General features: G+C 47.2%; 3 protein-coding genes across 5 annotated transcripts in view; all 3 read right to left on the reverse strand.

The window, feature by feature from the left end:
• LOC115382203 (NLR family CARD domain-containing protein 3-like) overlaps positions 1 to 23,320 on the reverse strand; it is a 617,169-nt gene that overhangs the window by 153,434 nt on the left and 440,415 nt on the right. The window lies entirely within an intron of this gene.
• prrx1b (paired related homeobox 1b) lies at positions 1,207 to 11,665 on the reverse strand. Of its 2 annotated transcripts, XM_030083943.1 has the most exons (5): positions 11,244 to 11,665; positions 5,202 to 5,377; positions 4,953 to 5,134; positions 4,364 to 4,429; positions 1,207 to 3,395 (listed from the first exon to the last, which is right to left on the reverse strand). In XM_030083943.1, exons 1-5 carry the CDS (start codon positions 11,500 to 11,502, stop codon positions 3,257 to 3,259), a joined length of 822 nt encoding a protein of 273 aa, XP_029939803.1. In that variant the 5' UTR covers positions 11,503 to 11,665; the 3' UTR covers positions 1,207 to 3,256. The 2 variants fall into 2 exon arrangements, with proteins under 2 accessions (XP_029939803.1, XP_029939804.1); XM_030083944.1 differs by lacking the exon at positions 4,364 to 4,429.
• gorab (golgin, rab6-interacting) lies at positions 20,661 to 22,745 on the reverse strand. Its single transcript, XM_030083936.1, has 4 exons — positions 22,210 to 22,745; positions 22,018 to 22,119; positions 21,635 to 21,775; positions 20,661 to 21,006 (listed from the first exon to the last, which is right to left on the reverse strand). The coding sequence occupies exons 1-4, from the start codon at positions 22,620 to 22,622 to the stop codon at positions 20,691 to 20,693; spliced, it is 972 nt and encodes a 323-aa protein (XP_029939796.1). The 5' UTR covers positions 22,623 to 22,745; the 3' UTR covers positions 20,661 to 20,690.

Consider the following 23,320-nt stretch of genomic DNA (forward strand, 5'->3'; position numbering starts at 1 on the left):
AAATGCTGTAAAAAGTCATCAACACTGTAGAAAAAGTTATAACACTTCAAAAACTATTTTTAACAGAACAAAAGATTCCAACACTGAGGAAAAAGTTCTTATTTTGTTTGAGAACATTTTTTTCCCCATATTTATAAAAATGCACTACACTGTAAAAAATTAACCCAACACTGCAAGAAGTTACAAAATGTCAAAGTTGGTATAAAACTGTAAAAAAAAATAAAGAAAATAACATTAAAAAATGACTCCAGCACTGTAGAAAGTCACAAAACTTCAAAGTTATTATCGTACTGTAAAAAATACAAATAATTTTAACAGTAAAAAAAAAAAATGACTGCAACACTGTAAAAAAATGAATAAAAACGTAATGCTTTGAAGCTGGGAGTTGCTTCAGCAGCAGATTGAACTGGATGCTGCTGATCGATGACCCCCCCCCCCCCCCAGACTGGCCCCCCCTCACCCGGCCTGTCTCCTCTCTAATCAGATCCAGATGCTTGGGGGGGGTTTACTGGGTGTGTGTGTGTGTGTGTGATGTTGGCAAGGAGAGACGGCGTCCGTCCGTCCGGGGGCCGCCCCTTGATGAAGGGTTGGGGGGGGGGGGGGCAGGAGAGTGAAATAGAGCCCCACATCTGGAATCACTTCAGGTTCCTATTTTTTTTCAAACCCGTGAAAGGTGAGATCAGGCGCCTGGGGGGGGGGGGGGGGGGCAACACACCGACAACAACCACTACTTCAAACTGCCCCGAGCCGCCGGGGGGGGTGGGGGTGGGGGGCAGTTAAACAACATGTTCTCAAACCGCCACTTTTCAGAAGCCGAAAAATGATGAAGCCAGAAAGTTGAAAACTCCAGAAAACTCCAGAAGAGCAGGAAGGAGAGGATGAATTTCCCAGACGAACTGGAGTTTCTGCTCCTCCGCCTCACATTTCCTCCATCGAGGAGGAAGACATCGACTCGTCACCGAGAAACGCCGCCGAGATTCTTAAATTACACAATATTTCTACACAGTCTGGTCGGCGGTCGAAACGCGTCTTCTCCACATTCAAGTAGCAAAACATAGAACAAAAAACTAAATTTGAAGAACATTTATCAGACGAATGAAGTAGAAAAGGTTCCAACTCCAGAATAATGAGAAAAAATCCAAAATACTTAGATTTCAAGGAGGAACTTTGAGCAACAACTTTAAATTCAGCACTTTTTAAACAGAGTCTGGTTTGTTAAAAACCAACATCTAAACATTGGCAAAAAAACATCACATTTGAATCTGAGATGTTAAACTTCTGTGACAGATTAATAGAAATATGTTAAAATATCAGAATGACAACAAAAATTAGACTATTTTGAGTTTTTGTGGTAATTTTGAGTAAAACCATAAAACTGAAGACTTTTGGAATGGAGTCTGGTCAACAGCTTCACATGGTTAAAACACATTTCAGGATCATAAAATTGGCAAAAACACATAAAAGAAAATTACATTTCAGAGGGTAATTTTTTTTTAGATTAACAGAACAAAGTAGTGACGTCTTTAAAGTAACTTTTTGAAATGTAGAAATCATTTTTTACGAAGCACACGTTTGAGAAAAATCTTTGAATCGGACAATTTTTAAACAGAGTCTGGTTCATTTAAAGGCTAGCTTGATTGCTAACGATTTCAGAATCGATGAAAACTCACAAAATGTGAATTGTGAAAGTTTGCTGTGAAATACGAATTGAATGAAAGCTGTGACTTATTCATAATCCCGTGTTGAAAGAAGGGTGGCTTTTATTTTGAAGGGGATCAAGTGAGGCTGAACGTTAAATGAGTGACTTTTTGAATGGAGTCTGGTGAGAGCGGCCTGCTTCCAAAGTCTTTATTCATAAGTCGGTACATTTTGATACAGCGAGTAATACTGAGGCATTCTGGGTAATATGGAGGAATTCTGGGTAATATCCGGCAAGAGCCTTTCCTTTGGTCCAAGAGAAGAAGTAGAAGGAGGATCTGAAGGGTGGGGGGGCAATTTCAAATCCAGTGGGGCAACAAGGGGGGCAGCGTCATATCCAGGGGCAACAGGAGGGGCAACGCGGGGGCAACGGGGGGGCAGCGTTAAATCCAGGGGGGCAAAAAGGGGGGCAACAAGGGGAACAGCGTCACATCCAGGGGCAACAGGAGGGGCAACAAGGGGGATGGCGTTAAATCCAGAGGCAACAGGAGGGGCAACAAGAGGGGCAACGTCGAATCTGGGGGGGCAAGGGGGGGGCAACGTCCAATCCAAGGAGGCAACAAGAGGGGCAACGTCGTATCCGGGGGGGCGGGGGAGGGGGGGCAATATGAAATCCAGGGGGGCAACAAGGGGGACGGTGTCAAATCCAGGGGGGCAACAGGAGGGGCAACAAGAGGGGAAACGTCGCATCCAGGGGGGCTGGGGAGGGGGGCAATATCAAATCCAGGGGGGCAAAAAGAGGAGCGGGGGCGTATCATCAAATCCAGGGGGGCTGGGGAGGGGGGCAATATCAAATCCAGGGGGGCAAAAAGAGGAGCGGGGGCGTATCATCAAATCCAGGGGGGCTGGGGAGGGGGGCAATATCAAATCCAGGGGCACCGTAATATCCAGGGGCCAAAAAGGGGGGCAAGAAGAGGGGCAACTTTGTATCCAAGGGGGGGCAACATCAAATCCAGGGGGGCAAAAAGAGGAGCGGGGGCGTATCATCAAATCCAGGGGGGCAACAAGGAATCCAGAGTGGCAACTGGGGTTCCTGAAGGGTAGAGGGGTCTTCAGGGGGTTTGGGGGTTAGGGTCCCTGTTGGTCCTGGACAGTCCCTGATGGTCCTGGAGAGAGTCCCTGGTGGTCCTGTAGGGTCTTAGAGGGTCCCTGTTGGTCCTGGACACTCCCTGGTGGTTCTATAGGGTCGTAGAGGGTCCCTGATGGTTCTGGAAAGACCCTGGTAGTCCTGTAGAGTCCCTGGTGGTCTTGCAGGGTCTTAGAGGGTCCCTGTTGGTCCAGGACAGTCCCTGATGGTCCTGGAGAGAGTCCCTGGTGGTCCTATAGGGTCTTAGAGGGTCCCTGTTGGTCCTGGACACTCCCTGGTGGTTCTATAGGGTCGTAGAGGGTCCCTGATGGTTCTGGAAAGACCCTGGTAGTCCTGTAGGGTCCCTGGTGGTCTTGCAGGGTCTTAGAGGGTCCCTGTTGGTTGTGAAGGGTCCAGGAGGGTGCCTGTTGGTTCTGTAGGGTCTTGAGGGTCTCCAGGGTCCCCCCTCGGCCCCCCGTGGCCCCGGGGCCCTCAGTTGACGGTGGGGACCTGGTTCAGACTGTACTCTTTGGCCTTTAGCCGCAGGTTGGCGATGCTGGACGCCATGTTGACCCCCGAGGAGTTGCTGTTGGAGCAGGAGGGGGGGTAGGTCGCCATGGCAACGGGGCCGCTGCAACAGGAAGGGGAGGGGTCAGAACAGGAAGAGGAGAGTCACCGACAGGAAGTGGATGCTGAACAGGAAGTAGAGGGCCAAGAGGAAGTGGAGGCTCACACACAGGAAGTGTAGCGTCACAGACAGGAAGTGTAGGGTCACACACAGGAAGTGTAGGGTCACAGACAGGAAGTGGGGGTCACACACAGGAAGTGTAGCGTCACAGACAGGAAGTGTAGGGTCACACACAGGAAGTGGGGGTCACACACAGGAAGTGTAGCGTCACAGACAGGAAGTGTAGGGTCACAGACAGGAAGTGTAGGGTCACAGACAGGAAGTGGGGATCACACACAGGAAGTGTAGCGTCACAGACAGGAAGTGAGGGGTCACAGACAGGAAGGGGAGGGTCATAGACAGGAAGGGGGGTCAACAGGAAGGGGAGGGTCACAGACAGGAAGGGGAGGATCACAGACAGGAAGTGAGGGGTCACAGACTGGAAGGGGAGGGTCAAAGACAGGAAGGGGAGGGTCACAGACAGGAAGGGGAGGGTCACAGACAGGAAGGGGAGGGTCATAGACAGGAAGGGGAGGGTCACAGACAGGAAGGGGAGGGTCACAGACAGGAAGGGGAGGGTCATAGACAGGAAGGGGGGTCAACAGGAAGGGGAGGGTCACAGACAGGAAGGGGAGGGTCACAGACAGGAAGTGTAGGGTCACAGACAGGAAGGGGAGGGTCAACAGGAAGTGGAGGATCACACACAGGAAGTGTAGAATCACAGACAGGAAGTGTAGGGTCACACAGGAAGGGGAGGGTCAACAGGAAGTGGAGGGTCACACAGGAAGTAGAGGGTCACAGACAGGAAGTGGAAGGTCACAGACAGGAAGTGTACGGTCACACACAGGAAGAAGAGGGTCACACACTAAGAAGAGGGTCAACAGGAAGAGGAGGGTCACACAGGAAGTACAAACAGGAAGTGGGGGGCGTACTTGTTCTCGGAGGGCAGCATTTTCTGGGGCCCCCGCAGTGGCCCCGCCTCTGTCATTGGATACCAGCTGAAGGATCACACAGAGTCACAGTGTTAGCATAGCATTTAGCATGCAGGTGAACCAGAGGCACAAAAAAATGTTGCCCAGTAGAACAATAGCAGCGTCAATTAGCTTGTTAGCTAATTAATGCTCATTGGCTGAGTGGGGGAGGGGCTTAGCTGGGAAATGTGAGGGGCGGGGCTTAAGAGAAAGAACAGGAAGACAGCAACGAGCAGGAGCTAGCTTGCTTGCAGACACGTTTTGTAGCCGGGAGGAGTTAGTCATGTTAGCTTTAATTTTAGCCATGTTAGCATTGAGGTTAGTGGCATTGGCTTTAATGTTTTATACTATAGCCACGGTAGCTTTCTTGTTTCATAGCTTAGCAGTCTTAGCTTTAATGTTAGTCACATAGCTTTAATTTAGTCACATCAACTTTAATGTTCGCCATTATTTCTAATGTTAGCTTTAATGTTTTGTAGCTTAGCGATGTTAGCTCTAATGTTAGCCGTGTTGTAGCCCCCCCTTCAGCCCTCGCGTGGCGAGCACCCACCTGTAGGGGGCGGCGCCGCCCCAGGACAGGTAGTCATTGGGCCGCGGCGCCGGTCGCGGGACAATGGGCTGCTCCACCGCCGCCACGTCGCCCGAGTACGACTTGAGCAGCGACGCGTTCTTGCTAGCTAGCATGGCGCGCTCGTTCCGGCGGAACTTGGCCCTGCGGTTCTGGAACCAGACCTGGAAGAGGAGGCGCCGTTAGCCCGTTAGTGTGCTAGCGTGTTAGCAGGTTAGCATGCTAGCCTACCTGCACCCTGGCCTCCGTCAGGCTGACGCGCCGGGCCAGGTCCTCGCGGACGAAGGCGTCGGGGTAGTGGGTTCTCTCGAAGACCCGCTCCAGGGCCTGCAGCTGGGAGCTGTTGAACGTGGTCCGGTTCCGCCGCTGCTTCCTCTTCTTCTTCTCCTCCGACGACAGCGGCTCATCTGGAGGACCAGCAGAAGAAGAATAACGTGGAGGACCAGCAGAAGAAGAATGTGGAGGACCAGCAGAAGAAGAATGTGGAGGACCAGCAGAAGAAGAAGAGCGCGGAGGACCAGCAGAAGAAGAAGAGCGCGGAGGACTAGCAGAAGAAGAAGAGCGCGGAGGACCAGCAGAAGAAGAATGTGGAGGACCAGCAGAAGAAGAAGAGCGCGGAGGACCAGCAGAAGAAGAAGAGCGCGGAGGACCAGCAGAGGAAGAAGAGCGCGGAGGACTAGCAGAAGAAGAAGAGCGCGGAGGACCAGCAGAAGAAGACGAGCGTGGAGGACCACCAGAAGAAGAACGTGGAGGACCACCAGAAGAAGAAGAGTGTGGAGGACCAGCAGAAGAAGAACATGGAGGACCAGCAGAAGAACATGGAGGACCAGCAGAAGAAGAACATGGAGGACCAGCAGAAGAAGAAGAGCGCGGAGGACCAGCAGAAGAAGACGAGCGTGGAGGACCACCAGAAGAAGAACGTGGAGGACCACCAGAAGAAGAACGTGGAGGACCACCAGAAGAAGAAGAGTGTGGAGGACCAGCAGAAGAAGAACATGGAGGACCAGCAGAAGAACATGGAGGACCAGCAGAAGAAGAACATGGAGGACCAGCAGAAGAAGAACATGGAGGACCAGCAGAAGAAGAACATGGAGGACCAGCAGAAGAAGAACATGGAGGACCAGCAGAAGAAGAAGCGCGCGGAGGACCAGCCGGGGCCTGGACAGACCAGCAGGGACCAGCTGAGTTTTTAGACCTTCACAAAGCGTTGGACTCGGTCAACCATTCTGTTACTGAACAAACTGAGCAGTGACGATCTGTCTGGAGTCCTGTCTCTGTGATCAGGTCCAGATCTGTCTCTGTGATCGGGTCCAGGTCTGTCTGGAGTCCTGTCTCTGTGATCAGGTCCAGATCTGTCTCTGTGATCGGGTCCAGGTCTGTCTGGAGTCCTGTCTCTGTGATCAGGTCCAGATCTGTCTCTGTGATCGGGTCCAGGTCTGTCTGGAATCCCGGATGTCCAGGGACACCCAGGATTTTGAGGTCCACCCAGGACATCCAGGGACACCCAGGACATTGAGGGACACCCAGGACTTTGAGAGACACCCAGGACTTTGAGGGACACCCAGGACGTCCAGGTCCACGATGTCTGACGGCTTCACGACTCTCCGTCCTCACCACCGGCCGTCTCAGGCTGTCTTCACACCAGAGCTCTGTGGCTCCACCGAGCTGACACAGCGGCCCGCGGTCGGGCCGGGAGCCACCGTGTGAACACCTTTTTCACGTTGGGTCGACCTACTTTTAACTTTCGTTCTGTTTTCTACCAGAAGAAGTAAAAAAAAAATAGAATATCAAGGCAAAAACTCAACACAGATTTTATTTTGAAATCTCTGATTTTGGAACCAGCATCGCGTTTCCTTCCTACTAACTAATAAACTAAACTAGAGCAGGACAGACCACAAGAGTCCAGCAGAGACCAGCAGAGACCCTGAAAGACCAGGACAGACCAGCAGAGACCAGCAGCCGGGGGGACATGGATGAAAACGTTTACAACCCTTCAGAATAAAAGCGGAGAGACGCTGCTGGTGAGAACTGATGAGAACCTTTCAGAATAAGATCCAAACATTCTAGAACCCGAGAACCTCCAGAACCTTTTCAGAATGTCAGCTAAATGGTAAAAGAAAAGAACAGAAAAGAAAAGAAAAGAAAAGAAAAGAAAAGAAAAGAAAAGAAAAAGTCCCTTAAAAAATCTTCATGAAGTGCTTGAGAAATCCAACCAAAAATCCTTTAAAAGTTCCTTTAAAAAAACATTAAAAATCCATAAAATTGAAAATTACTTCAAATAATCCATTAAAAAAACGGTTAAAAAAATAATAATCCATTAAAATCCAATTAAAAAAATTGAAAAATTCCATTAAAAAAATCAATTAAAAAAAACACTTTAAAAATAAATTCCTTTAAAAATCCTTTGTAATGTCCTGAAAGAAATCCTTCAAAAAATGACTCTAGAAAAATGAATTTAATAAAGAACTCCATAAAGAAGAACTTAAAAAATACATTTAATAAAACCTTTAGAGATTTTTTTTAATAAACTGGAACCAAATCCTTGAGAATTCCTTTTAAAAAAAAGAGTTCAAGAAAAATAAAGTAAGATAAATAAAGAAATATAATATAATACAATACAATACAATACAATGCAATACAATATAATATAATATAATATAATATAATATAATATAATATAATATAATATAATATAATATAATATAATATAAAGAAAGAAAGAACGTTCAAGAAAAATACTTTATTAAAAAATAATAATAATACTTTAAGAACCTTGAAATAATCACTTCAAATTTCCTTCGATAAATTCAACAAAACTGCTTCAAAAAGCATTTTAAAAAATTCTGAAAAAAATCCTGGAAACGCCTCAAAAAATAAAGATCCTGAAAAAAAATACTGAAATGCTTTAAAGAAACCTTTAGAAATTCTACAACAGAGCTCATGAAAACGATGTAACTAAATAAAATAATTTATAAAAATTCACTCTATTGGAAAAACATTTGACTTTCTTACAAAGACTAAACAATCAATTATTAAAAATATAAATCTAATTTTTTCCTCATCTCGCCAAATCAATTCTTCTGTTCTTTCCCTTCATCAACATCGGTTTTAACAAATAATTCTTCCTCCAAATGATGCCAAATTAAAGCAAATTAATTCTCAAAGATACATTTTGAAGGAATATAAACTGACTGTCTTATAAAATATAAATATATATTTATGAAAAAGGCAGAAATGATGAGTTTATTGTAATTATCAATCAGTTTTTGACTTTTTTTAGCAAAACTTTACAATCAATTTCTGATGAATTCTTTCAAACACGTGAACATTAAAGAAGCTTTTAAAAAGGTCTTTTTAGGAATATAAAGTTTACTTTCTCAAAACATCTAAAGAAATGGTTTCTAGTATAAATATATTTGCATTTTTTTCTTAAAACATATATTTTTGAAACAGGATTCGTCGTCAAAATGAAGAAAAACTGTAATGAAATTATTTTTAAAAATCTGCTGGTGTTGGAAAATCTGTTCGCTTCACTGCAAAAGTCAAACAATCAAATATTAAAAAAGTAAATCTGATGCTGGATCACTATTTTTTATTTTTTCTTGGAATGGAATTCCTTTTCTAATGAATTCTTCTTCTTCTTGTAATAAAATCATGTTTCTTCTCTGCTGGGATTAAATTCTACTTTTCATTTAATTCCTCATTTAAACGAGTTGAAAACGAAAAACAATTATTTCAGAAAAAAAAATCTCTTTTAGAAAATAACTTTTTTTTTTTTTACAAAATTAAAAGTAAAAAATGTTCAAAATATAAATGGAGAACCATACGACTTTAATTTTTATTTCAAGAAATGATGTTACACGTTTAATTCGATGGAGAAACTGTCATAAAATACTCTCTAAAACTCTATTCTCCTGCAAAGATACTTTTACTTTATTACAAATTCCAAAACAATAAACCACTGAAAATATAAATCCAAGAATATATATTGTAATCTGTATGTTTATATTTAAACCCATTCTTCGACGGAATTAAATAAGAAAATTTAGAAAAATCGGTTTTATTTTGACATGTAGGATTTTTTATCACAAACTTATAAAACAATTTTCCCAAAAAAAAAAATTAAATAAAGAAACGTTTTAAAAATACTGGCGGACAAACGGATTATTTTCCTGAAAAAAAACAAACTGGAAGCTTCAAAAAAGTGCTAGAGGAGAGTGTGCGTGAGTGTGTGAGTGTGTGTATCCGGGGGAAAGTGTGTGTATCCAGGGGGAAAGTGTGTGTTTTCTCAGGACGTTAAAGTTCCTGACAGGCTGAAAATGACTCCTATTAACGCAACGATAACAAAAACACTCATTAAAGGCCGTTTATTTACCCTCTCCGGGAGATCTGCCCCGGCTGATTTACCCCGGCGGGACTCCGCCACACCATCTTTTCAGTTTCTGCGTCTCGGAGATCCGTCATCTCCAGCGGGGATTTTGACGGACTGTACGCGGGAGGGACGCACCGAGAGCGGCTTGGCTGTTTCCGACGCGCCGGCGGAAGAACCGGAGGTTCAAAAAAACATTTTAACATGAAGATAACATGATGGATTTGACGGGAAGAGGGCGGAATGGGGTGAAAGGAAACGCGGCTCCGCTCGGGGAATGTGGAAGTGATTTTCCTGTCTTCGCCGGGGCTCGCAGGATTTATGCCCGCCTGTAAGTCACTGAAGCCGGCTTTGATTTATCCAACACCCCGCTGGGAGAGCCGGAGCTCCGGAGCGGTGATTTCACAGACCTGGATCCGCCTCACGACGCGCCACAAGCGGCCTGGATTTCCTGGTTTACAACAAACATATATTTAAAATAAAGTTCTAAAAAAACGGGTCACATTTTCATTAAAATAATTTCAGATGCAGGAAATATGAGAGATTTTCCCGCGTTTTTTCTGATTTCTACCTGCATCAAGAAGCACTAGAGGCGGATTTTATCTTTTCTTAAACCCAAAACATTTAATTTGTTGAAAAAACTGAATTTAACTTAAAACACGCTTTAAATGGAGTTATTTCAATGTTTAATTCAGACGTGACCCGTCAGTCTCCACCGGTGATTGCTTTGATCTCCATCCGCCTCACGAGGCTCGAAAAGCGGATTGAATTCGTCAGACGTGTCGGTGGAAGAACCGGAGCTCCGGGAAAAAATAAGAAAATTAAAACATTTAAGATAAAAAGCAGAAAAACATGTAGAATAAATGTGAGGAGCTGTGGAGGGGAGAATCCGCCTCGTGCGCGCCGGAGCAGCTTTAGTCCTCCAGACGGCTAAAAATACACATTTTAAATCCTTTAAGTTCTTATTCTTATCAAAAATGAGGTAAGTAGAATAAATACATTTAATAAAAACAGTTGTCACGATGGGATGAGAAGTGGTTCCTCCATCTTCTCCACCGGAGTGTTGAAGCTTTCCTATCCGCCTCAGGAGCCTCTGAACCCGGGTAAATGAGTGAGAGGCGCCGGTGGAGGAACCGGAGCTCCGACAGAAAATCTTTATTGATGTGAAAGTTGCTGAATTCCAGTGAAAAGCTGTTTAAAGACTTTCCCAAAAATGCGTTTGAAGGCGGATAAATGTGATCCAGATGTTGGGGGTTTGGGACTCAAGCCGGCGCCGCGAATTATCTCAGTTTTTAAAAAATATTCCTTTTTTAAAAAAAAACAAAAAAAAAACGAAAATTACTTTGTAAAACATTAAAAACCTCCTCGAACTTGATGTGGCTGATTTGGACTCATTCCCGGAAACATCGCGTCGCTCTTTCCGTCGCTTTTTAAACGTGTTTAAAACCAGAATTCTTCTAAAACCTTCCGGCGGGTTGAGCTCCAGAGGACCGGGGCTGGCGCGGAGCTGCGGCCGCCTGAGGAGGCGCCGGGAGCGGACTCACATCGCACGGCGGGCCGGTGGAGGAACCGGAGCGGGTTTCTATTATTTTTATTTTTTTAATAATAATAAAGAAAGAATAAAGTTTGGAAATGAGTTTGAATAATTGTGTTTGCGGCGTTAAAGTGGAAAAAAAAGAAAAGCCCCTGGGGGCAAATAAATTCTAGATTATTATGATTTCGACACCTTTAAATGAAAAGATCAAGACTGGGGGTAAAGGAGGGGGGGGGAGATTTATTGCCCCCGGAGCTCGTGAGGTTACTTCACTGACCGACATCAAAGCGCTAATGGTGAATTAATGGGGGGTGGGGGGGCAGAGGGGGGCAGATAGCGGCGGAGCGGGGCAGGAGGAGGCAGAACTCACGGTCGGGCTGCGCCGTGTCGGAGCCGCTGCTCGGCCCCGGGGACTCCAGCAGGCTGCGGCCGCCCTCGGCGCCTCCCTCGTCGGCCTGCGGGCCCGCCAGCTCCCCGGCCTCCTCCAGGTCCAGCAGGTGGCTCACGCTGAACTTCTTCTTGGCCTGGAGCGGGTCCGACAGGAGCGGGGAGCCGTCCGGGACCGGCACCGGCAACGACACCGGCACCGGGACCGGGACCCGGCTCGGACCCGCGAAGCTGGAAGTCATGAGGAGAGATGGAGAGAGAGAGCTGGTCCTGGTCCTCCTCCTGGGTCTGGTTCTAGTCCTGGTCCTGGTTCTGGTCCTGGTTCTGCTGGTTTTTCCCGGGGCGTCGACGTCCTGCCGCCGCGAGACTGAGTCACATCTGAGAGGGAGAGAGGAGGAGAGGCTGGAGTCCTGATGGGGGGGGGGGGGGGGGGGGGGGGGGGGGTGATGACGACCAGATGTGAGGGAAAAAACACAGAAGAAGAAAAAACAACTCCTGATTCACAGAAACTTTTCCCCTGAAGTCTCTGACTCTATCACTATAGCTCTATGATTCTATAACTACAGCTATACAAGTCTATGATTATACATCCTACAGCCCTATGACTATCACTATAGCTCTATGATTCTATAACTACAACTATACAAGTCTATGATTATACATCCTACAGCCCTATGACTATCACTATAGCTCTATGATTCTATAACTACAACTATACAAGTCTATGATTATACATCCTACAGCCCTATGACTATCACTATAGCTCTATGATTCTATAACTACAACTATACAAGTCTATGATTATACATCCTACAGCCCTATGACTATCACTATAGCTCTATGATTCTATAACTACAACTATACAAGTCTATGATTATACATCCTACAGCCCTATGACTATCACTATAGCTCTATGATTCTATAGTCTGTAACTCCAAACTCCACAGCTAGGATTCTAAACTATTGCTCTATGTGCTGTAGCTCTATGTGCTGTAGCTCTATGTAGCTCTATGTAGCTCTATGGGCTGTAGCTCTATGTAGCTCTATGTAGCTCTATGGGCTGTAGCTCTATGTAGCTCTATGTGGCTCTATGTGCTCTATGTGCTGTAGCTCTATGTAGCTCTATGTTGCTCTATGGGCTGTAGCTCTATGGGCTGTAGCTCTATGGGCTGTAGCTCTATGGGCTGTAGCTCTATGGGCTGTAGCTCTATGGGCTGTAGCTCTATGTAGCTCTATGTAGCTCTATGTAGCTCTATGGGCTGTAGCTCTATGTAGCTCTATGTAGCTCTATGTAGCTCTATGGGCTGTAGCTCTATGTAGCTCTATGTAGCTCTATGTAGCTCTATGGGCTGTAGCTCTATGGGCTGTAGCTCTATGGGCTGTAGCTCTATGTAGCTCTATGTAGCTCTATGTAGCTCTATGGCCTGTAGCTCTATGTAGCTCTATGGGCTGTAGCTCTATGCTCTCTCTCTCTCTCTCTCTCTCTCTCTCTCCAGACATTATAAATCGATGACTCATCTCTCATGTTGGACAAACTTTAAAATCCACAAACAGGGAAAGTTCAGTGGGAGGAGGGGGGCAGCAGAGACAGGCGGGGGTGGGGGGGGGCAGCAGAGGGAGGGGGGGGGGCAGCAGAGGGAGGGGGGCCAGCAGAGCGGCTCCTTCATTAAAGCTCCACATCTGGATTCAATCTGCGTCTCTTTGATGGCATCAAGTGTTCTTTTCCCAAACCCCCTCCTCTGGAACAGCCCCCCCCTCCCCGCTCCCCCCGCTCTGTCATGTTCTGGACCAGTCTGCCATCCAACACCCCCCTCCGTACCCCCCCAGGGTTCATGTTCTCCGACCTGAAGGTTCCAAAAGAAGTCACTTTTTCTCACATCACTTCCTGGAACCCAAAAGAACCCTCAATACCCTACTGCCCCTACTGCCCCACAACTGCCCCTCAATACCCCTACTGCCCCTACTGCCCCACAACTGCCCCTCAATACCCCTACTGCCCCACAACTGCCCCTCAATACCCCGAATGCTCCCACAACTGCCCCCTCAATACCCTACTGCCCCTACTGCCCACACAACTGCCCCCTCAATACCCCTACTGCCCCACAACTGCCCCTCAATACCCCGAATGCTCCCACAACTGCCCCCTCAATACCCCTACTGCCCCTACTGCCCACACAACTGCCCCCTCAATACCCCTACTGCCCCACAACTGCCCCTCAATACCCCGAATGCTCCCACAACTGCCCCCTCAATATCCCTACTGCCCCTACTGCCCACACAACTGCCCCCTCAATACCCCTAATGCCCCTACTGCCCGCACAACTGCCCCCTCAATATCCCTACTGCCCCTACTGCCCACACAACTGCCCCCTCAATACCCCTAATGCCCCTACTGCCCGCACAACTGCCCCCTCAATACCCCTACTGCCCCTACTGCCCGCACAACTGCCCCCTCAATACCCCTACTGCCCCTACTGCCCACACAACTGCCCCCTCAATACCCCTACTGCCCCACAACTGCCCCTCAATACCCCTACTGCCCCTCAACTGCCCCCTCAATACCCCTACTGCCTCCTCAACTGCCCCCTCAATACCCCTACTGCCCCCACAACTGCCCCCAATACCCCTACTGCCACTACTGCCCCCACAACTGCCGCCTCAATACCCCTAATGCCCCCCAAATACCCCTACTGCCCCCAAATACACAAACTGCCCCATCAATACCCTTACTGCCCCTACTGCCCCCACTACTGTAGTGACACTATAGTGTATCTGTAGAGTAACTGCAGTGTAACTGTAGTGTAACTGTAGTGTAACTGTAGTGTGTCTGTTGTGTAACTTCAGTGTAGCAGCAGTGTAACTGTAGTGCGTCTGTAGTGTAACTTCAGTGTAGCAGCAGTGTCACTGTAGTGTGTCTGTAGTGTAACTTCAGTGTCACTGTAGTCAAACTGTAGTGTAAGTGCAGTGTAACTATAGTGTAACTGCAGTGTAACTGTAGTGTAACTGTGGTGTGTCTAGTGTATCTTCAGTGTAACAGCTGTGTAACTAATGTAACTTCAGTGTAACTGCAGTGTCACTTCAGTGTAACTGTAGTGTAACTGTAGTGTAACTGCAGTGTCACTTCAGTGTAACTGTAGTCCAACTGTAGTGTAAGTGCAGTGTAACTGTAATGTAACTGTAGTGTAACTGTAATGTAAATGTAGTGTAACTGCAGAGTAACTTCAGCGTAACAGCAGTGTAACTATAGTGTAACTGCTGTGTCACTTAAGTGTAACTGTAGTCCAAATGTAGTGTAACTGTAGTGTAACTGTAATGTAACCGTAGTGTAACTGCAGTGTCACTTCAGTGTAACTGTAGTCCAACTGTAGTGTAACTGCAGTGTAACTAGTGTAAATGTAGTGTAACTTCAGTGTAACTGTAGTCCAACTGTAGTGTAACTGCAGTGTAACTGTAATGTAACTGTAGTGTAACTGTAATGTAAATGTAGTGTAACTGCAGAGTAACAGCAGTGTAACTATAGTGTAACTGCCGTGTCACTTAAGTGTAAGTGTAGTCCAAATGTAGTGTAACTGTAGTGTAACTGTAATGTAACCGTAGTGTAACTGCAGTGTAAATTCAGTGTAACTGTAGTCCAACTGTAGTGTAACTTCAGTGTAACTGTAGTCCAACTGTAGTGTAACTGCAGTGTAACTATAGTGTAACTGCAGTGTAACTGTAGTGTAACTTCAGTGTAACTGTAGTCCAACTGCAGTGTAACTGTACTGTGTTTAACTTCAGTGTGTCGAGTGTAACTGCAGTGTAACTGTAGTGTAACTGCAGTGTAACTGTAGTGTATCTGTAGTAGGGCTGGTTAATCTGTCCGATTTCCCGATTCGATTACAAACCAATTTTCGATTATTAACGATTCTCGATAATCGATGATTGATTTTCCATTTGACAGCAGTGACCCAAATCCACCACAAAGCTCCTGCTCCATTGAAACAGCTGGCTGCTGAATGACTTCACTTCTCTTTGATTGAACAATTCAAAGAGCTTTCTGTCACTTTTCTGTAAAATGATCTGTTACTTCACACAGGTAAAAAAAAGCACACGGCACACGGCCTGGAAACCTGGGAAACCAGTGGAACGTCCTGGAAACGCTTCAGTCGTCTTCCTTCTCGCTTGAGCCACTGGAAAGGAAGTAAAGATGTTCTTGGTAGCTAATTTACACGAAGCCAGAAAACGTGAGTCGGTAAAACAACGCAAGTTCAGGGATAAAAGACAGAAACTCTGAACAAAAAGAAATGATAAAAAAAAAAATGATTCAGTAGAATTGAAGTTCCCGTATTGGCCCGAACGTAAGACGATGTATGTTGTTCCAGAACCTGTTCTCCAGAGTGGGGTGGTACCATAATGGAGGACTACATGTCGTTACACGTCTGCACCACTAGATGGAGCCACAGTACCAGGAAGACCAGGAAGCCAATGGAGCATCACAGTGACCTGAGGAGAACCGGAGGAACGTCTGGAACCATCTGGAACTTCTGGACCAGTGCTGCTGATTCACTGAGTCTCTGCCTCAGATTGTGAGAAAGAGAATCTCGTCTTTTATTTAATCCTGCAGGAATATTTCTGGATCTTAAATCACATGAAGTGTTTTCTCTGCTGTGAGTTTTCCTAGAAGAATCGTTCAATAAAAAGTGGTTTTATGAGGAACCTTACTGTCCCCAACATCTTTTTGTTTTCACAAAATGCTACTTGAAAAACAGCCGTCTTATAATCAGAGTCGTCTCATATTCGGGTATGTAGAGTATCTGCAGTGTATCTGTAGCTAAGCCCCGCCCCCTCTCTTTGACTGACAGCTAGACGTTAGCTTCAGCTATGCTAACTCCTCCTGAAGAACTTCCTCTGATCAGAGGAGGAAATAGTTTTGGGAGGGTTGTTGGAGGAGGTCACCTGACCTCTCACCCCCCCTGCCTCTGACTGCCCCCCCCCCCCCCCCCCCCCCCGCCGTCCTCTCTCATTACCCTGATTGGCTCTGAAGGGTTAAATGGGCCTCGTTGTTTGGGCTCCTCACTTCCTGTGTGGAGCACACGGGGTGTGGGGGGGGGGTGTCGGCGGAGGACGGGGGGCGGTGGGGCAGAAGGGGTGGAAAGGAGGGGTTGACTGCAGCAACTTAAAAAAAAAACAACCTTTTTTTTCCTCTTTTATTTAACATGAAGTGACGGCGGTGCGTTCAAGTGCTCCGGATTCGACTCGGACATCCGACGACTCTCCAAAACCCTTCAAAGTAAAATGACAAAACCGTCAGGTAATGGTGAGAATTCCGTTTGTCCCTGAAGGCATCGTCCTCATGATGCGTTCAAGTGCTCCTTTTTAAACTCCGTCACAACAAACTAATTTCTATCCCATTGATTCAGAGTCGTCCATTTCTTCCTTTTCAGTTATTGACTCTGACTAATTTTATGTGAAAACAGCGTTGGCTTCGTTTTATGGTTGGGGGCGTGGCCTCGAAGCAGCTGTTTCTTCATTTCCTGCAGCGTGCGGATAAATCCGGATCCCTCCCTCCGCCACACTTCTTGCAGCGTTCTCAGAATAAATCCTCTTTTCTTTACTTGGGCTTTTTTTTCTTGAATCTTCTCGAGTTTCTCGACTGTCGAAGGTTCGACGGGAGATCATGAATCATGGAGCGCACACGCACGCACACACACACACACACACACACACACACACACACACACACACACACACACAGTCTGCTGTCTCATCTCATTATTTCTGTTTGGAAGTGAAGCAGCAGCAGAGGGAGGAGGGAGGAGGGAGGAACAGCTCCCCCCCCAAGGAAATCTGGGTCTCATTAAGGAAACTTTGAAGAAAAAAACCGAGACACAGAAGGAGAAACACTGAGCGCTGCTAGCATGACTGTTAGCATCGATAGCCTGTTAGTGTGGCTGCTAGCATGACTGTTAGCATCGATGGCCTGTTAGTGTGGCTGCTAGCATGACTGTTAGCATCGATGGTCTGTTAGTGTGGCTGCTAGCATGACTGTTAGCATCAATGGTCTGTTAGTGTGGCTGCTAGCATGACTGTTAGCATCGATGGTCTGTTAGTGTGGCTGCTAGCATGACTGTTAGCATCGATGGTCTGTTAGTGTGGCTGCTAGCATGACTGTTAGCATCAATGGGCTGTTAGTGTGGCTACTAGCATGACTGTTAGCATCGATGGTCTGTTAGTGTGGCTGCTAGCATGACTGTTACCATCCATCGATGGTCTGTTAGTGTGGCTACTAGCATGACTGTTAGCATCGATGGGCTGTTAGTGTGGCTGCTAGCATGACTGTTAGCATCGATGGGCTGTTAGTGTGGCTGCTAGCATGACTGTTAGCATCGATGGGCTGTTAGTGTGGCTGCTAGCATGACTGTTAGCATCGATGGTCTGTTAGTGTGGCTGCTAGCATGACTGTTAGCATCGATGGTCTGTTAGTGTGGCTGCTAGCATCCATCGATGGTCTGTTAGTGTGGCTGCGAGCATTACTGTTAGCATCGATGGTCTGTTAGTGTGGCTGCTAGCATGACTGTTAGCATCGATGGTCTGTTAGTGTGGCTGCTAGCATGACTGTTAGCATCCATCGATGGTCTGTTAGTGTGGCTGCGAGCATTACTGTTAGCATCGATGGTCTGTTAGTGTGGCTGCTAGCATTACTGTTAGCATCAACAAACTCCTCGCACCACAACCTCTTACACAAAAAACAAACAATAATGAACAATGTGATGCTTTTTTGGATACATTCATATCCAAGATTGATAACATTCGTTCTGCTCTCCTGCCCTCCAGTTCTCCTAACTCCACACCTCCCACTCCAGCTTCCAAATTTTCCCAGTTTTCCCCTGTTACAGACAGACAGGTGGAGAACGTCATTCGCAAGATGAGGCCCTCCACCTGTCACCTGGATCCACTTCCCACATCCCTGATCAAATCTCATGTTTCTACACTGAGCCCCCTAATCACAACTATCATCAATCACTCCCTGCAACACGGTCTCCTGCCACAGTCATTGAAAACTGCAATAATTAAACCACTTCTCAAAAAACCTTCCCTTGACCCTGAAAAAACATCAAATTACCGGCCCATTTCCAATCTTCCCTTCCTGTCAAAAATCATTGAAAAAGTAGTCTCCTCACAAATTCACACACACCTCCAGTCCTCTTATCTGTATGACAAATTCCAATCCGGTTTCCGTTCAGCTCACAGCACTGAGACAGCTCTGGTCAGGGTCACCAATGACTTGCTGGTGGCCTCTGACCAGGGCTCTCCTTCACTCCTGTTACTCCTGGACCTCTCAGCCGCCTTCGACACTGTTGACCACTCCATCCTCCTCCACAGACTCCAGCATTTCATTGGTCTTTCTGATACAGCGCTCCAGTGGTTCCGGTCCTACCTGACTGGTAGGGCTGAGTATGTGGCCCTTGGGGAAGCCAGGTCGAGGTCCCACGCTGTCACCTGTGGGGTTCCCCAGGGGTCAGTGCTGGGACCCAGCCTGTTTTCCATCTACATGCTCCCTTTGGGCCACATCATCAGCAGGCATGGAGTCTCCTACCATTGCTATGCTGATGATACTCAGCTCTATGTCAGGCTGGACCGGACCTCCTCCCTCTCTATTCAATCACTCACCGCCTGCCTGGAGGAGACTAAAGCATGGATGAATGACAATTTTCTCCAGCTCAACAGCTCCAAAACTGAATTTCTATTAATTGGAACTCCACATCAACTCAAGTCCTCCCCTTCCACAGTTCTATCATTTGCCGGTCACACAATCAACCCAACAACTGCCGTTACCAACCTGGGTGTCCGTTTTGACCCCACCCTCTCCTTTGACCTCCATATCCAACACATCTGTAAGACCTCATTTTTTCACCTCCGGAACATCTCCAAACTACGCCCCTCCCTCTCCCTCCCCGCTGCTGAGAAGCTGGTCCATGCTTTTGTCTCCTCCAGGCTGGACTACTGCAATGCACTCCTCATCGGGATCTCTGGAAGAAGCCTTCAACGGCTTCAGTCGATCCAGAACTGTGCTGCCAGGATCCTGATGAGGGTGCCAAAAAGACACCATATCACTCCCATTCTCCATAACCTTCACTGGCTCCCGGTTAGGTTCAGGCTGGAATACAAAATCTGCCTCCTGACCCATCAGTGTGTCTATGGTAGTGCACCAGTGTACCTTAAAGAACTTCTCTCTCCACATGACCCGACCAGACGCCTCCGCTCCGCCAACATCAATTTGCTGAAGGTCCCCAAAACCAAACTATGTTCCATGGGGGACAGGGCTTTTCAGGCTGCAGCACCCCGACTGTGGAATGCCCTACCTATCCACCTGAGGGCACCACAGTCGGTGGACTCATTTAAATCTTGCCTGAAAACGTTTTTGTTTTTGAAAGCTTTTGAATGATTTTACTGTTTTCTGTTGCATTTTATGAGTGTAAGTATGAGTGTTTTTAATGATTTAGCCTGTATTTGTTACTTTTAATCGTCACTGTTGTTTTAAATTCCATTGTAGCACTTTGAGATTTGTTTTACAAATGTAAAGTGCATGACAAATAAAATTCATTATTATTATTATTATTATTAGCATCGATGGTCTGTTAGCATTCATTACCAAATCCCCTGGCATGTGCTGTGAGTTAGCCTCAAACTGCTTCATTTTCACTTCCTTTATTTAGAAAATTTGAGCTTTGTTTACATTCACTTACACATTAGCAATAGCGCAGCTAGCATGCTGCGATAAATACCCACAATTCCCTCTTGTTACCCCCCCCAGACATTAAACTGCCCCCAAGGATCAACAACCCAACAAAGTAATAGGAGAAAATTAGTGTTACCATGAGCACCGGTTTTGCCAGCATCTGATTGGTTAAACCCACTTCCTGTAATTTAAAGGAGGCGGGGCATTTAAAGCAAAAAGGAATTACCATTGTTTTATTTTAGAAGTTAATAAAAATAGCGTAAAAATCCCGTTTGTCAGCGTCTGTAAGCATCTCTTGAGCATGAGCATCTGTGTTAGCATCTGTAGAGCATTAGAATGCCTGTTAGTATCTGCTAGCACCTCTATTAGCATCTGTACTGTTAGCATCTCTAGAGCATTAACATCTCTGCTAGCAACATAACAGTGTTAGCATCTGAAGACTGTTAGCATCTCTTTTAACATCTCTAGAACATTAGCAGCTGAAGAGTGTTAGCATCTCTATAGCATTAGCATCTCCAGAGGATTAGCATCTAAAGAGTGTTAGCATCTCTATAGTATTAGCATCTCTTAGCATTTGACCAGCATGGGTAGGAACAAAAGCAACTCTGTAGCCCCGCCCCCTGTACACACTATAGCCCCGCCCCCTGTGCACACTGTAGCCCCGCCCCCACAAAGTCTGTATGGAACCAAAGAGTTCACATTTCCAGTCTGTCAGAGTTCTGGAGACTCCGCCTCCTTTTTGGACCCCGCCCCCTCTTCAGTCCCCGCCTCCTTTTCAAAGTCCGCCTCCTTTACAGTCTCCACGTTCTCCGCTTCCAACTGCGTCTCAACCGCAGGCCCCGCCTCTCTTTCCTCCTCCCTCAGCGCTAGCCGTAGCATTAGCTCCTCTAGCTTGCGCGCCTTGCGCAGCTCCTTCTGCTGGATGATGGCGTACAGATGTTCTGCCAGATGTTCCTTTAGCTCCGCCTTGCGGTGCAGGTCCAGCTTGGAGGAGACAAACTCCGCCTCTGCACGCTCGTACCGCTTCCTGTGGGGGAGGGGCTAGCATTAGCCACAGCTAGCAACCAGGAAGTAAGCCACCGACGGCTAGTGGCAGAGGGTTAGCGACAGTCGGCAGCAACAGATGGTTAGCGATTGATAGCTAGTGACAAACAGCTAGCGACAGACAGCTAACAACAGACAGCTAGCAACAGATGGTTGGCAACTGATAATTTGCGACAAATAGCTAGCCACCAACCATTAACGACACAGCTTATGACGGATAGCGGTAGCGGCAAGTGTCAGACGGTTAGCAACAGGCAGCTAGTGACAGAAGGCTAATGACAGACAGTATGCGACAAGCAGCTAACAACAGATGGTTAGCGACTGAGGGTTTGCAACAGGCAGCTAGCGACAGGCAGCTAGCGACAGGCAGCTAGCGACAGGCAGCTAGCGACAGACAGCGAGCGACAGCCAGCTAGCGACAGACAGCTAGCGACAAACAGCTAGCAACAGACATCTAGCGACAGACAGCTAGCAACAGACAGCTAGTGACAGGTGGTCAGTGACTGATAATTAGCGGCAGTTGGCTAATGACAAGTGGCTAGCAATAGATGACAAGCAACAGATGGTTTACGGCAACCAGCTAGCGACAGCTAGCTAGCTAGCTAGCCTACCTGGCCTTGCTGTACTCCCAGTCTGCCTCCTCGATTCGCCCCCTCAGGATGCTGATGTCATTGGTTGCCATGGTTTCCAGCTGCTGAAGCTCCGCCCTCACAGTTTTCAACATGGCCGCCTCAGCCTGGGTCTGCTGGCTCCTGAGGAGAACCGCACGTCGGGAACCACGAGTTAGGAACCGTGACTCATCACTTGTCACTCTAATAACTGGTTACTGGTTGCCATGGAGACGGTTAGTGGAGACGGTTAGCGGTTGCCATGGAGATGGTTAGTGGTTGCCATGGAGACTGGTTACTGGTTGCCATGGAGACGGTTAGCGGTTGCCATGGAGACCAGTTACTGGTTGCCATAGAGACGGTTAGCAGTTGCCATAGAGACGTACTTGAGCTGCAGCGTCCTGGTCAGCAGGTCCTTCTTGACCCGGTTCTGCTCCTCCATCAGGCTCTGCTGCTGCTGCAGAACCTGGAGCCGGGTCCGGAGAACCCTGGAGCCCAGCACCAGAAGACTAGTTAGCGATGGTTAACTCTCACCTTAACTAGTCTCTGAGAGGAAGTCCTGAGGACTTTAAACTCACTCTTCCGCCTCCTGTCTGTCCAGCTCCTTCACTTCCGGCGCCTCCTCCCGGCTCTCCTCGCTCTCTGCAGCCGGGCTCTGCTTCACTTCCGGCCGCGGACTGGGCGCACCGGGACCCGCCGTCTGCTCCGGAGCTCCGGGACTCGTCCTTTCCGGCGGGGGTTCGCTGAGCTGCTGCCCGGCCTGCAGCGCCTCCTCCCCGGCCGCCCGGCTCCGCTGAGCAGCCTGCTGGAGCGCCCTCTCCCTCTGCAGCTGCTGCCGGCTCCGCGGGGCGGAGGACGCCGCCTTTCGCGGGCCCGGAGCCGGGCAGGAGCCGCTCTCAGCCGGCCTCTGCTCCGCGCCTTTCCGCTGCATCCTCCGGAGCTCCTCGTCGGAGAAACCCGCCCAGCCGCTCATGTTGACCCCCCCGCGCATAAAGACACCAATTAAAAGAAAAAAATAACTTTTTAAAGCTTTTCTACTTCGAATGCAAAGTTAGAGAAACTCCGGGCAAGTCCGCCATCTTTGTTTATCCGTGCCACGTTGAGGACCCGAAAGCAGGAAGAGGGCTGCCCGACACAGTGCCTGAATAAAACGTCAGCACGAGCTCATTTCTACGCTAGCTAATATCAATGCTAGCTAACATTACCGCCAGCTGAAATTAATCTTTGCTAACAACTTTTGTTATCAAAGTAACAAACATCAGTGCTAGCTAGTGTCAATGCAAACTCTTAACTTTTACGTTTACAAGGACAGATTAATGCTAATTGTTGTGCAATACTGTTGCCAATGCTAAATTGTTAGCCTAGCCATGCTAACATCTTAGCTGCACAGATAGGTTTGCTCCAATAAAATGTTAACTACACTTTTAGCTAACATGCTGTGCGTAAATGTTAGCATCCTAACGTAGTAGCCATACTATTAGCTTAGCTGTGCTATTAGCTTAGCGATATAAATATGTCAACAATACTATCAGCTTTGCCTTGCTAATTGCTTAGAAATATGTATAGGTTAGCTATTCTATTAGCTTCACTACATATATGTTAGCTATGTAAATATGCTAGCATTAGCATCACTATGCTAGCACCATTATTAGCTTCATTGTCTTAAAATGTTAGCTAGCTTGGCTACTA

Source organism: Salarias fasciatus, chromosome 23 (genome assembly GCF_902148845.1).
Source record: "Salarias fasciatus chromosome 23, fSalaFa1.1, whole genome shotgun sequence".
Classification (NCBI taxonomy): domain Eukaryota; kingdom Metazoa; phylum Chordata; class Actinopteri; order Blenniiformes; family Blenniidae; genus Salarias; species Salarias fasciatus.

Bases quoted from the DNA above. Each gene is read 5' to 3' on its own strand.
- prrx1b (XM_030083943.1), bottom strand. From the start codon at position 11,502: ATGACTTCCAGCTTCGCGGGTCCGAGCCGGGTCCCGGTCCCGGTGCCG. The intron at 4,430-4,952 runs GTGGGTGCTCGC...GTGATCCTTCAG, and splicing joins GGCGGCGCCGCCCCCTACAG to CTGGTATCCAATGACAGAGG. The intron at 3,396-4,363 runs GTACGCCCCCCA...TTCCTGTTGCAG, and splicing joins ATGCTGCCCTCCGAGAACAA to CGGCCCCGTTGCCATGGCGA.
- gorab (XM_030083936.1), bottom strand. From the start codon at position 22,622: ATGCGCGGGGGGGTCAACATGAGCGGCTGGGCGGGTTTCTCCGACGAG. The intron at 21,776-22,017 runs GTACGTCTCTAT...GGTTCTCCTCAG, and splicing joins ACCAGGACGCTGCAGCTCAA to GAGCCAGCAGACCCAGGCTG. The intron at 21,007-21,634 runs GTAGGCTAGCTA...CCTCCCCCACAG, and splicing joins TGGGAGTACAGCAAGGCCAG to GAAGCGGTACGAGCGTGCAG.